The sequence below is a fragment of the Geotrypetes seraphini genome, chromosome 13 (assembly GCF_902459505.1).
Source record: "Geotrypetes seraphini chromosome 13, aGeoSer1.1, whole genome shotgun sequence".
Classification (NCBI taxonomy): Eukaryota; Metazoa; Chordata; class Amphibia; order Gymnophiona; family Dermophiidae; genus Geotrypetes; species Geotrypetes seraphini.
The window spans coordinates 78037844-78052417 of record NC_047096.1 but is presented as its reverse complement, the minus strand read 5'-3'; the positions used below and the strand labels follow the sequence as shown (position 1 = coordinate 78052417).

The 14574-nt window shown below is 44.8% G+C and overlaps 1 protein-coding gene across 5 annotated transcripts in view; it reads left to right on the top strand.

Moving 5' to 3' along the window:
- Nucleotides 1-14574, top strand: part of ARHGAP23 (Rho GTPase activating protein 23) — a 136675-nt gene that overhangs the window by 63760 nt on the left and 58341 nt on the right. For all 5 annotated transcript variants that reach the window (XM_033918431.1, XM_033918430.1, XM_033918429.1 and 2 more), the window contains exon 2: nt 1978-2127. In XM_033918431.1, the coding sequence (XP_033774322.1) occupies nt 1978-2127 (150 nt within the window). The remainder of the gene's footprint in view (nt 1-1977; nt 2128-14574) is intronic.

Genomic DNA, 14574 nt, shown 5'->3' with positions numbered 1-14574 from the left:
ATCAAAACAAAAATATGTCCAAAAACCTGGCCACGTCTGTACTTGGGACGATCAAAAGAACAGATCGTCCAAGTACAGTCGAAACGGCTTTTTAGGCGTATCCATGGACTTTTTAGGTCTCAGAATCTCACTGTGCACCCAGAGCAGAAAGGGGTGTTTTTGGAGGAGTGGTTAGGCTGGGATGTGGGCTGACCTAGACATAGTCATCTTGCAGCAATAATTGCCTGGATGGAGCTTATACGTTGTGAGACTTAGGCTATCTAAAAACAGGGATAAGTGCCCAAAAGGTATCCAAAGTGGCCAGATAACCACTGCATGGACAAAGTAAAGACCCCCCCCACACTCCGCCCCTCACACCACCATAAAACTCGGAATAAAAGTGTACATACCTGCCTCCGGAACGTCAATACCTGCCATAGGAAAGCCTAGTAGAACTGCATAGAGGTGGCTTAAATAGTCTAGGGAGTGGGCTACCGAACCATAGAGAGGAGGACCCAGGCCCATAAGCCACTCTAACCACTACATTAATGGTGGAATATGTGAGCCCACCAAAAACCCCAAACTCCTGTACTGCTATATAGATGGCACCTGCAGCCATAAGGACTATCAGGGTTGTAGACAGGTGGGTATAGTGGGTTCTGGGGGGGCTCAACATTACTTATATGGGAGTTCTGGTGAGATATTTATGTGGCACCCTATTTGTAAATTTCACAGCAGTACCCTGGAAGGTGCCCCAGTGCTCTGTTGCCTTGTCTGGGTGGCCAGTCCATCACAATGCTGGCCCCTTCCACGTCCAAAAGGTCCTGTTCTGGGTGTTTATGACTTGGATGAATATTTGGATGAGAATGTGGTATAAAGACAGACGTAGTGGCGGTCTGGACGATTAAACACCTGGACGTACAGATGGCCAATTTTCAAAAAAAGTATACTTTAGACGTATTTTTCGAGAATGGACATTTGTGCCCTGACGACTTTGGGTAATTAGCGCCTTACGTCCAAATCAGACTTAGACGTATGTTTTGATTATGCTCCTCCACATGTATTTCTTGTGCCTGAAAGCACAGTTACTTATGAGCAATCAGTATACCTAATGAAGAAACTATCTTCCCCAGCGAAATTAGGGCAGTTCAAACTGAGTCTAATATCACAGTAATGGATTTTTGCAATGGTGACCTGAAGTAGAAAAGTGGGAAAAGGGATTGGGCTTGATATATTGCCTTTCTGTGGTTATAATCAAAGCTGTTTACATTACATATCATATATAGATACGGTCCCATCTGTGCTGAAATTCTTCCATCCAAGCCTCCAGTGATCACATGCTGCGTTCATGGGATATTAATTGCATTGAAACGAAAGCTGCCATCTTCCTGCCATAGTTCCCTCAATCTGATGTGCCCCATGCTTCTTCAGAATTGACAAGAGGCTTGAAACACCTCTTCGAGACCCTTTGTTCTTCCTTTGCACTTGCTAACAATGAAAACAACAAGAAAAGACAATTTTTTGATTTTGGCAGCCTTCAGTAGGGAACTAACTCAGTATGATGCATTTTCCCTTCAAGCTGCCTTAATGGATTCCCTCACTTACTGTATCTTTCTGTGTGTATAATGCTTCTAATATTCATAGTTCAAGATACTACTTAACTTTGTCGTACAGTGAGGAATCTGAGAGGAGCTTCATCTGGTCTTTGGCCATTATTTCATCCTTTTGAGCTCCCTGACTGGCTGTGTCTGAGCTTTGGAGGAGACTTCCAGGGGTAATAGAGAGAGATGGACGGGAAGTATATGAGGTTTCTAGAGTCTGGGGTCTTATTATTTTATATATACCTACATATCTGTCTTTTTTTCTTCCCGCAGCTTCCAACTTATCATGCTTATGTGACATTTACCATATGCTGGTTAATGGGGGCAGTATCCCATGATGTGTAATGGAGGGTGGCCTTTGTCTTGTTTGACTTTGTGTTTTTTTCTCTGTGTTTAGCAGACAGATGGGGACTCCTCACCTGGGCCACTGTTTCCTTGGGTGGGCCCGAAAACTTTACATCTTAAGAAGAATCCCCAAGGCTTTGGATTTACACTCAGACATTTCATTGTATATCCACCAGAGTCAACAGTGCAGGCTGGCACAAAGGTAAGAAGAATGTTCTAGAGCCTTGGGATATGCCAATGGGTGCTTCTAGGGAAGTGAGTCATCTGTATTACTAAGGCTTTGCTGGTGGTGATGTTCAAGGGCTCAAGTTGTATTATTACGGAAAGAATAAAAGAATGAATCCAGGTTTACCCCTGAACAATGTCATGAGGAATGTCTTTGGGGATGGGGCAATCTTAAAGATCATGAGATCATTTCTGATATCTCGCATAAGTGATCTTTTATTACACCTCTAGAGCTTCCAGAGTCCTACCAAGAAGATAGGTGTTTGTGTGTGAGGCCCAGGGAAAGTGTTTCTGCTGTTGAGTATACTTGTGAAATTCAGAGCAGGAGTTGTGATTGCTTTTGGCCTTTTCCATGCCACACTTAAAGGACAATATGGCATCAGTTAGGAGAATGTTGTCCTCTATGACAATTTGTGCTGAAGATAACAAGAAAGCAAGCAACTGAAAAATAACCCCTATTTTCTGTTTTGGGTACCAGGAAAAAAAGGAAAGCTGGGGTACAGTTGCAGGGTGTATGCATCCCCTCCCCAGCTCCTTTGCTTCATATACTAACATCAAACTAGAAAATGCTTATTCTTGGTGTGGAATAGATAGCAAACAAAGGTGTGTGTGCTCCCTGTTTCTCTCCTTAATATATGTAGTCTCTGGGTTTGTAAAGGTGCACATTCTTTGCTCCTTCACCTCTCCTGTTCCTTTTTCTCTGTCACATTTTATCTTTTTTTATGCCACGTCAGCTTCCTCAGAAAGGAGGAAATTGTGCTTTAGAGCAGGAAGTATTGTGCCTGTTTCCTGTGATTGCCATGATGCACCCCACCCAGTACTTCTAGCACGTACTTCCATCCTCCCTTCAGTACCTCTTTTCCCCAATGCATATTTTTATTCTCCTTTCTTTTCTTAGAGAATTATAGCTCTCATTTCTGTATGAGTCTCCGCAGACTCCATTGCCAGACTAGATCACTCCAAGCTTTAAATGGAAGGAAGGCCAAACTACTGTTTGCATGGTTAAAAGTGAAAGAGGTTATTATAGCCAAAAGAATATCTTTTAAAAAAATTAAAAAGTACTCCAAATGAAGAAAATAGGAAACACCATAAACACTAGGAGGTCGATATTCAAAGCAATTTAATCGTCCAGAAACAGCTCCTGGTAAAATCACTTGTTTGGGGCGAACCACTAATTTTTATTTTCATTTCTAGGGTTACCATATGGCTCCAGAAAAAGGAGGACGGAGTGAAACATTTATATATTCAATTTTTTAGCCCATCCTCCCAAAGGAGCCTAGCACAGGTTACAGTGGTACATACCAATATTGGTCGTCGTATCTTAAGAAGGATATGGCATTAGTCGAGAGGGTTCAAAGGAGAGCAACACGTCTGATAATAGGTATGGAAAACCTGTCATATTCTGAGAGATTGGAGAAGCTGGGTCTCTTTTCCCTGGAGAAGAGGAGACTTAGAGGGGATATGATAGAGACTTACAAGATCATGAAGGGCATAGAGAGAGTAGAGAGGGACAGATTCTTCGAACTTTCGAAAAATAAGAGAACAAGAGGGCATTCGGAAAAGTTGAAAGGGGACAGATTCAAAACAAATGCTAGGAAGTTCTTCTTTACCCAACGTGTGGTGGACACCTGGAATGCGCTTCCAGACGACGTTATAAGGCAGAGTACGGTACTGGGGTTCAAGAAAGGATTGGACAAATTCCTACTGGAAATGGGGATAGAGGGGTATAGATAGAAGATTACTGCACAGGTCCTGGACCTGTTGGGCCGCCGCGTGAGCGGACTGCTGGGCACGATGGACCTCGGGTCTGACCCAGCAGAGGCATTTCTTATGTTCTTATGTTCTTATACACAATATAGGTCAGGACATGACATTTATAGGTAGTTAAACAACAACTGAGTTGTAGTAGGCAACAACTTTTATGGTCCAATTTGCAGTAGCATTGAGAGTCATTGTGTGGAGCTACAAAGACATTGAGGCGTGGGTGTTCTTAAGTTACAGGTCTTATAAAGAGAAAAGGTTTTCACTGCCCTCCTGAAGTTCCATAGGCCGTCCTGTGTTCTGATAGATGGGGGGATGATATGCCATAGCTTAGGTATGAAATGTGAGTAGGAGCGTCTATGGGCCGTTTCGGTCTTGCGAGAGTGTCCAGGTAGTAAGGTCAGTCGTCTATCTTGTCCAGATCTCAGTGGTCTGATTGGGGTGTAGATTTGTAGTTTGGTTTTCACGTAGTCTGGTATCATCAAGTGGAAGGTTTTGAAGGCAAGAACCAGGGCTTTAAAGGTGCAGTGTTTTTGGATGGGGAGCCAGTGCGAGGATGCTAGAGCAGGGGTAATGTGGTCGCAGATTTTTCAGAAGGCAGACTACAGCATTTTGTACATGCTTGAGGTAGGAGAGGGACTTTGTAGGAATGCCCAGAAGTAACATCCAGGTTTTACTTCCATTGCTTTAAATGGAAGTAAAACCCAGATGTCTTACTCTGTCCTCTTATCTAGGGCCATATGGTAGAAATAAAACCCAGATGTCTCAATCCATCCTCCGTTTTCTGGAGCAATATGGTAACAGCTGCTGAAAATAACTGGTTAGTGCTTGCTGAGCTGGAAACTGGCTATTTGGGGGGCCATTCCAGGAGCCAAGAAAGCACTTGGTTGGTTAAGTGCCGATTCAAAGTGCTATTTAAAGTACTAGGTCAAAGTATTTATGTAAAAGTAAAGGTAAATGCATATTTTGATGTAAAATGTATAATGAAAACAAATTTAAAACTTACTCAAGTAAAAGTATTTAAAAAAGTGCCTAAAATACTAAACTAAACTAAAACTTAATTTTATAGACCGAGTCAACAACCAAGAGGAGCTCGACTCGGTTTACAATAATGTAAAACATAGTACATAAATTTGACAAGAAAAAGTAGACTGAAATAGTTAATTTCCAAAATGTTTAGCAAACAAAAGTTTTCAGAACTTTCCGGAATAAAGCAAAAAAATCTAAACGTCTTAATGTAAGCGGTAAAGCATTCCAGAATTCGGTTAATTTAAAAGCAAAAGAATAACTAAATCTCTTAAAGGTTCTGTTTTTACCACTGAGAGAGGGAAATGTAAGTTTTAATTTTTGAGAACTTCTGGCAAGATGAGATCTATGAACATTCCAGTCTAAAGGAATCAAAGTGGCAAAAATGCCAAATAGGATCTTAAATGCAATACAAATGCACTTAAATTGAATTCTGAGATATACTGGAAGCCAATATAATTCCTTGAGCAGAGGGGTTAAGTGCCGTCACTGCCCCTACTCTCTGGAATTCGCTGCCTAACCATTTGCGCAGTGAATCCGATATAAAACAATTTAAAACAAAATTAAAAACTTTCTTGTTCCAGGATGCCTTTGGATAACAACTGTCCTCTTAAGGATAAAAAATTAAATTACAATTATTACTTTTTACCCTAACCTATTGTATTTTCCCTTTTTTGTTGCACTTTTCTTTTACAATTGTTCTTCCCCTTTTTCCTATTGTCTGAAGTAGGTCTATACATCTTATCAGTGCTTTATTATGACACGTGGAGGGGCATAATCAAAAAAAGAGTCTAAGTCCCCTTTTGGCCTAAGTCCCTAAACGTTCAACCCAGAAGCAGGGAAAGTGTCCATAACCAAAACAAACGTCCATGTTTTGATTATGGCCTTCCTCTGCCTAAACGCCCAATCTCCACTACGTCTACAAGTACCCCCTCAGCACATCTACACTTTTTAGCCATAATGAAACAAAAACACGCCTAGGCCACAAACGTCCAACAGAAGGGCCAGTCCTTCGCCTAAAAGCTGGATTCTGTAACCGGTGTCTGTCAAAAACAACACTGGTTACAGAATCCCCCCCCTACAACGATCCAGGCAGGAGGGTGCCCAAGCCCTCCTGTCATGTCAAACCGCGACCCCCCTCCCTCCCGACAACATCGGGGCAAGAGGGAGCTCAAGCCCTCTTGCCCCGCCGACTCCCCGACACGATCAGGGCAAGAGGGAGCTCAAGCCCTCTTGCCCCCCCGACTCCCCGAAACGATCGGGGCAAGAGGGAGCCCAAGCCCTCTTGCCCCGCCAACTCCCCAACTCCCCGACAATATCGGGCCAGGAGGGAGCCCAAGCCCTCCTGGCCTTGGCGACCCCCCCCCCTGCTAGTTGTTCAGGCCAAGAGGGAGCCCAAACCCTCCTGGCCACGGCGACCCCCTACCCCCACCCCGCACTACATTACGGGCAGGAGGGATCCCAGGCCCTCCTGCCCTCGACGCAAACCCCCCTCCCCCCAATGACCTCCCCCCTAAGAACCGCCGAAAGCCCCCCCAGCCAACCCGCCTGTCCGGCAGGCAGCCAACGACGGAATGAGGCCAGATTGCCCATCCGTCCCAAAGCCCCGCCTACTGGTGGGGCCTAAGGCGACTGGGCCAATCAGAATAGGCCCAGAGCCTTAGGCCCCTCCTGGGGGCGGGGCCTGAGGCACATGGGCCCAACCCGACCATGTGCCCAAGGCCCTGCCCCCAGGAGGGGCCTAAGGCTCCTGGACCTATTTTGATTGGCTCGATGTTGTCGGGGGGGGGGCAGGATCGGCTGGGCCAGGAGGGTTTGGGCACACTCCTGGCCCGAACAACTAACCAGGGGGGGGGTGTCGCCAGGGCCAGGAGGGCTTGGGCTCCCTCTTGGCCCGATATTGTCGGGGAGTTGGGGAGTCAGCGGGGCAAGAAGGCTTGGGCTCCCTCTTGCCCCGATCATGTCGGGGAGTCGGGGGAGCAAGAGGGCTTGAGCTCCCTCTTGCCCCAATGTTGAGTGTGTGGGGGGGGGGTGAGTGATGCATCGTGGCAGGAGAGTTGCCTCATCTCCCCTACCGCGATGCCATCACTCCTCCACCTGAACTGCCGCGGGTTGAAGAGTGATGGCATCGCGGTAGGGGAGATGAGGCATCTCTCCTGCCGCGATGGTTAGGTTGCCGGGCTGCTGAACTGATGGCACCAGCGGCCATCAGCTCAGCGGCCCCTTTTTCGGCACTTAGACCTGGTTTTATTTCGTCTAAGTGAAAAAGGTCTAAGTGCCAACTAAACTGTATTGGTTATACCTGTTGTACGGCTAGGTGTAGGTCGAAACGTTTGATAATGGGTATGGAAAACCTTTCATACATTGAGAGACTGGAGAAACTGGGGCTCTTTTCCCTGGAGAAGAGGAGAATGATAGAGATTTAAAAGATCATGAAGGGCATAGAGAAAGTGGAGAGGGATAGATTCTTCAAACTTTCAAAAACTACAAGAACGAAAGGGCATTCGGAAAAGCTGAAAGGGGACAGATTCAAAACCAATGCTAGGAAGTTTTTCTTCACCCAGTGGGTGGTGGACACCTGGAATGAGCTTCCAGAGGAAAAGGGGATAGAGGGGTATAGATAGAGGACTACTACACAGGTCCTGGACCTGTTGGGCCGCCGCGTGAGCGGACTGCTGGGCATGATGGACCTTTGGTCTGACCCAGCAGAGGCACTTCTTATGTTCTTATAGACTATATTCACTGAATAGCCAGATTTTAGATGAAATGATCCACTGTTTGCATGACCAGGTTTATAATAGCAAAATCCTTTCCCAGTTTTGCTGTTTCATATGGTTTACTGAGGAATTGTCATTTACATCTCCATTTTCACTTTTAACTTTGAACCGCAAGCGTTAAATGTAACTAGATAAAAGTAGTAAAAATTGGCAAAATTATTACTTCAGTAAAAGTAACAAATGTTATCCTGTACTTCTTTACAAGTAAAAGTATCAGATCTTTTAGTCAAGTACAGTAATTAGTTGCATTTACTTAATTACTATACAACATTGCCAATAGTTAACATTGAACCAACCAGGTTAATCACATTTGGATAAAGGTGAGCCAGTTTATGTAATGGCTCATTTTACACAGATCCAACATACAAATGGCTAATACTCTTAATCCCTTGGTGAGAATGCTAGAACTGAAAACCTACTATGGTTACTGAAACTCTTTAAATAATGGACATCAGTATGAGTCCTTAGTAGACAAACGAGGGAATGTGGGCTCGGGTAGTAACTCATAGGTGCTAGTCAAGGGAGAAGAGTCCCAGTTTCTCTAGCCTCTCACTATACAGCAACTCCTCCAGCCCCTTAACCATTTTAGTCGCTCTTCTCTGGACCCTTTTGAGTAGTACTATGTCCTTCTTCATGTACGGCGACCAGTGCTGGACGCAGTATTCCAGGTGGGGGCACACCATGGCCTGGTACAGCGGCATGATAATCTTCTCTGATCTGTTTGTGATCCCCTTCTTAATCATTCCTAGCATTTTGTTTGCCCTTTTCGCCGCCGCCAGAAATTGTGCAGATGGCTTCATTGACTTGTCTACCAGTACTCCCAAGTCTCTTTCCTGGGGGGTCTCTCCGAGTACTGCACCGGACATCCTGTATTCGTATATAAGGAGACCAGAATTGAACACAATACTCCAAATGAGGTCGCACAATGGAGCGATACAGGGGCATTATGACTATGGCTTTTCCATCACTGTGTAAGGAACGATGCAGCCCTGGAACTTGCCAGTATTCTCTGCCTCAATTTGGACTAGTACAATGGCAATTCTTTTTCAGGCCAGGCCCTCTGGGGTCCAGTTCAGAGGTGTCCTCAAGGTTGATCCCTCTAGGTCTATGGGAAGCTCTCAGGGATTGGTTTGTGGACCACCCCCCACCACCCCCGATCTAGTGTCAGGAGAAGCCCCTGTGGTCTCCAGGTCCTGACTTGTATGTCTTGGTCCTAGGTGTAAGGTTCCTTCAGACTCAAAGGACTCGTGCCAGTTGGGGAGTAAGGGTTGGTTGTCCAGCCTTCACCCACCACCTGTTTTTATTTGAGGATTTTGTTTGCTGTTTCACTTCATTTTGCCTTTGCAAGATTATGCTCAGAAGAAAAATTAAGCACAACAGTTTAAACTGGCAAGGGAAATCCTGGGACAGTCCTGAAGCTTTGCAGCCTGCATAAGGAAAATTTTCATGCCTCAGGTGAGTGCCATACAGGTGGAGTGGGGGAAGCCCAGTATGCTGGCAAGTGACAGCAGGTGCGAGCCATGTACGAGCCATTGTGTCTGTTCCACAACCAGCTCCTTCAGCCTTTGTTTTGTAGACAATACCCCAACTTCAGGAAAGGCACTATGTTATGTTTTGTTAATCAGGTTTTCTATTCCACCTTTACCTATTCAGTTCAAGGTTGGATTACATTACAAGAGGTTGGGTCAGTTACCCAGGAAGTCACAATGGACAGATTGACATGGGCTTTCAATAGGATTGCTCGTACAAGTAGATCAGTATAACTATTAATACAGTTAGGTTAGCCACAGGTGTTTTTTTAATCATCTAAACTGCTCAAGGACTCCAGGGCGGCTGCTGCTAGGAAGTTCCCACTGGCAAGAATGTCTGTCATGTCAGTTTTCAAGCTGCATTCTATTCTGCTGCTTGCAGTGAGTCAGCAAGCAAGAGAACTTCCAGTGATAACAATGGCTCTACTGGGAGGAGCTTCATGTCTGCTAAGTCCTCAAATACAATAGGAAACTTCTTTCCTGCTTGCTTTTTACAGGCTCAAATCAATAAGGATCTATTCCTGGCTTGCTCTTGGTAAGGCCAAGAAACCATCACCCTTTGGTGGGTGGCTAGGACTTGAATTGCTCTAGTGTGGTCTGGGAACCAGTTCCTGCCTCTTCTGATAGACACAACTTAAGGATATTTTACTAGCAGGCTTCCACGATGGCCCTAAGAGTGTGCTTGGTTAAAAATTGATATCTAGAAATTTAAGAAAGTATTGAAAACAACTTTGTTTATGGAGGCTTTTAACTGAGTGGGCTGTGATATTTATTATGATTATTCTAAATGAGCTTGTTTTGTATGTTATATGATGATTGATTGTATTTTGTAAACTGCTTAGGTTTAAGTGGGTTAGAAATTTTTAAATAATAATAAGAAATAAGAAAAATTGGGGAATATGGAAGTGTGGGAAGGGAACTTTAGGAATACTACTCTAAATCCAGACAATTATTCTTCTGAATCTCTTTTTGCTATATATTGTACTACATAACATTCTTGTATTTATTTGATACAGAACATTTAAAGGGAGGGAAATAAGACTCTTACTTAATCCAGAATGTTATGTCTGTCAGATTAATTACTTGGAACGTTAAAGGGATACAGAGTCGCATTAAAGAAAAAAAATATTACTTTCTTTAGAAACAGAAAAATAGTCCTTTGCCATTTTGCAAGAAGCCAATCTGTTACCACTGGAAGATAAGCTCAGACAAGGATGGGTTGCAGAAGTCTACTGAGCCTCCTTTAAGTTTAATAAGAGAGGAGCTGCTATTGTCCTATACAAATTATTGGCACTATAATAGATAGAGGGATGATAAGTAATTATGACAGGAAATTTTCAAGATCACCCATTATACTGGCTAATGCTTACCCTCTTAATAATGGAGCAGCTCAATCTTCCACCCTTTTGTTTGCCTGATAAAAATAGATAGCCAAAGAAGCATTCTGCTTAAGAGGAAATTTTAATACCATTTTCTGCCCAGTGGATAGATACCATAATAAAATATTGATCAAAATTCTAAAGCGTTACTTAAACATGGTAGAGATTTACACCTGTGGGATATTTGGAAAGCCAAGTGTGTAGATATATATGGATTGGATATATGTATTAGTGCATAATTTTTAGTCTAGCACTGATTACTGGCTTGTCTCTGCTGATTTCTGAGGTGTTTTAAAATTCTTGTAAAGTGGCACCTATTCTAATCTTGGATCGTGCCCATCTGATTAGAGAGTTAAAAACTTTAATAGGAGATACTTCTCTGAGGAACTGTACATTTAACAGACAATTTCTTAGTGAACCTAATTTTATTGAACAACTTATTGGTTGGCAGGAATAAGATTTAATTGTATCCCAGATATTGATGCTTTTATCCTATGGGAGGATGTTCAAGCAGAACCGAAAGTTTTTCAATAGTTTTCAGAACAAATAGAAATTCATATTTTTGTATAAGATACTTAAGGCTGACCTCTAGTGGTACCATGAGATTACTGCTAGAGCTCACAGTGGCCATTTTATAGCTGGAGCTGGTAGGGACTAGTTCTGCCCGATTTCCGATTCAAATCGATTCACCGATTCACTTCGGGTGAATCGATTTTAATTTATTTATTTATTTTTTTTTTTAAAAACAATCGACCTCGCCAATTCGGTGACCAACCCTCCTCTCCGTGCCTTAAGGTCTCCTAAAGCAGGAGTGGCAGCACTGCCTCTTGATGGCCATCCACTGCCGCTGTCGCTTCTGCTTTAGGGGGCGAGGGAGAGAGTCAGTCTGGAAGAGCTGCAGTGCTTAGGCGCTCTTTGTAGCATTCTCTGACTTCTCCCCTGGCCTCCTGCTCTTACCTTCAGATAATACAGCAGCCTGCAGAGAGGATCGCCGGTCCTGTAGTGATCTTTGCAGGCTGCCGTCATCCTCAGCAGCATGTTCCCTCTACCACGGTCCCGCCCCATCTCTGACGTCAGGGGCATGATCGCGGCAGGGGGAAAATGCTGCTGAGGATGACGGCAGCCTGCAAGGATCGCTACAGCACCGGCGATCCTCTCTGCAGGCTGCCTTATTATCTGAAGGTAAGAGCGGGAGGCCAGGGGGGAAGCCCGAGGATGCTGCAAAGAAGGGGGAACATGCAGGCCTTTGGTGGGGGGCCAGGCCTTCAGGGGAGAGGGGGCCCTGGTGTAGAAGTTTACGGAGGAAGGGAAGGAAGGGTGGTTCAAAGAGACGTGCATATACCAGACTGAGGGGGAGGGGGGAGAAATAATGAGTCTAAAAACAGGAGAGGGAGAGAGATGGTGGTCAATGGGAGGGAAGGAACAGAAAGGGAGAGAAGTTGGACACAAGGGATGATGTGAAGGGGATGGTGGGGGATAGAGATACAGTACTCCCCGATGAACAGAACCCCCGCGAATATAAAAAAAATCGCGAATACGGTTTTTCGCATGGGGAGGCAGGAGAGGGAAGCTGGAGAGGCAGGATAGGGCAGCTGGAGCACTGGTGAGTGAAGGAAATCACTCGCGGTATGCTCTGACCTCCTCTTCCTGCACTAAAGTCAGACTTCACCAATCAGGAGCTGCTTTGACACGTAGCTCCTGATTGGTGAAGCCCGATTTAGCACAGAAAGTCCCAGTTGGAGAATACCGCGAAAGTCCGGGGGGAACACTGTACTGGATAGAAGGGTAGTTGGGAAGAGAAAGGGAGAGCTGGTGGATCCTGGGGTGGTGGTGAAGGAGGGAGAGATGCTGGATGAAAAGGTAGTTGAGAAAAGGAGAAATGATGGATCTGGGGATGATGGGGGTCCATCGCTGCAGCGATGGAGATGAAAAAAAGGAAATATGCCAGCCCTCTGGGGGAGAGAAGGGGAATGGAAGGGGAGGTCAGAGATGGTAGATGGATAGTTAGCATGGAGAAAGAAGGAAATGACAAATGAGCAGGAGACCCTGGCAAGTGAGTTATCAGAGCCTGGGACCAACATGATTTGACAAATGAGCAGGAGACCCTGGCAAGTGAGTTATCAGAGCCTGGGACCAACATGATTTGAATAATGACCAGACAACAAAAGGTATCGTGCCAAAGCTGGTGTTAGACCACGAACGTGAGCTAGGATTTAACAGAGAGAGGAAGTCTTTTTTGTTTGTTTATTTTGTTTACATCACAGCGCCAGTTTAGGTAGGAGAGGGCAAAGGGGGTGAAGAGGCTATAAAATAAACCTACCAGTATGTTTGAAAAAAATCAACCAATTGGGCAGGAAAATCAAATCGAATCAAAAAATTGATTCAATAGGCTGAATCGAATCGAATCAAAAAATTGATTCAATAGGCTGAATTGAATAGAATCAAAATTTTTTTCCTGAATCGGGCAGCACTAGTAGGGAGAAGAGCAAGTGGGGGTTTCATTGTGCTTGACCTACTCCACGAGAACACCAGGGAATGAAAGGTAGTTTCTGGTGGGGGGGGGGTTGGGGAGGGGATAGACCCACAGATGGGTAGGTAAGGAGGTTTCAGGAAGGCGTGGGTGCTGGGATTGAGGTTTCGGTGGCAATGCCTGCATCAGGAGTCTTGTGTTACTCTCACCATCAAGTAGATGTCAACCCCTTCTTTCACTTCAATCTCACTGCTTTTCCTCCTTTGAAGTCCACTCTGCCTATCTATTCACTCCTCTACCTCTCTGAGTAGCAGTCATTTATCGACTCCCTGATAACTTCCTCTTTCCTTCCTCATCGACTTTGACTCCTGGCTCTCCTTCTTTTTCAAACTCTTATCTCCTTCTCTTAACCTTGGTGACATCAATTTCTATGTTGATGACCCCTCTGCCTCCAACACTTCCAGATTTCTCACCCTAACATTCTCAAATAATCTCCAGCTGTGCTCCACCACCCCTGTACACCAGAATGGCCACTGCCTTGACCTTATCTTCTCCTCCAGCTGCTCTACCACCAAATTCTGCACCGCAACTCTTCCCTTCTCTGACCATCATCTGTTAACATTCACAATTCATCCCCTTCCCCTATGTCCTCGCCAGTCTCACTACCTCTACGTTTAGGAACTTTCAGGCTGTTGACCCTGACACCCTCTCCACCACTGTTTCATCCCTCCCTTCAACTACTATATCATACAAGTCAATGAAGCTGTCCTCTTCTATAACACCATTCTCTCCTCTGCTCTTGATACCCTCGCTCTTCCCATTTCATGTCCTGTAAGGCACGTTAAACCCCAACCCTGGTTATCCCCCAATATCAGCTACCTGCGATCCTATGCCTGATCTGCTGAGCATCTTTGGCTTAAATCCCATACACATGCTGTCTACACTTCAAATTCCTCCTAGTCTGCTCTCCCACTTGCCAAACAAGAATACTACATCCATTTAACTTACTCTCTTAGCTCTAATCCTTGCCGTTTCTTTGGCACACTCAACTCTCTACTCAAAATGCCCCGACTTCCTATTTTCCCTTCACTTTCTCCCACCTCAGATGATGATAGAATTCTTCTACTACAAGATTCACAAGATTCACCTTGAGTTCTCGACCAGGTCACCCCCCCTCCCTTCCAGCTGTCCACTCTGCCAACCTCACTTCAACCCCTGCCACCTTTTCTGAAATTACTGAAGAGGAAACTATACATCTTCTCTCCTCATTCAAACCCACTACCTGCTCCTTGGATCTGATTCCCACCCACCTACTCAGCGCTATCTCTCCCACTGTCATCCCTCCTATCTGTCACATCCTCAACCTATCGGTCTCCACTGCAACTGTTCCCGATATCTTCAAACATGCCATAGTTACACCTTTCCTCAAAAAATCCTCACTAGATCTTACATATCCCTCCAACTATCGCCCAATCTCCCTCC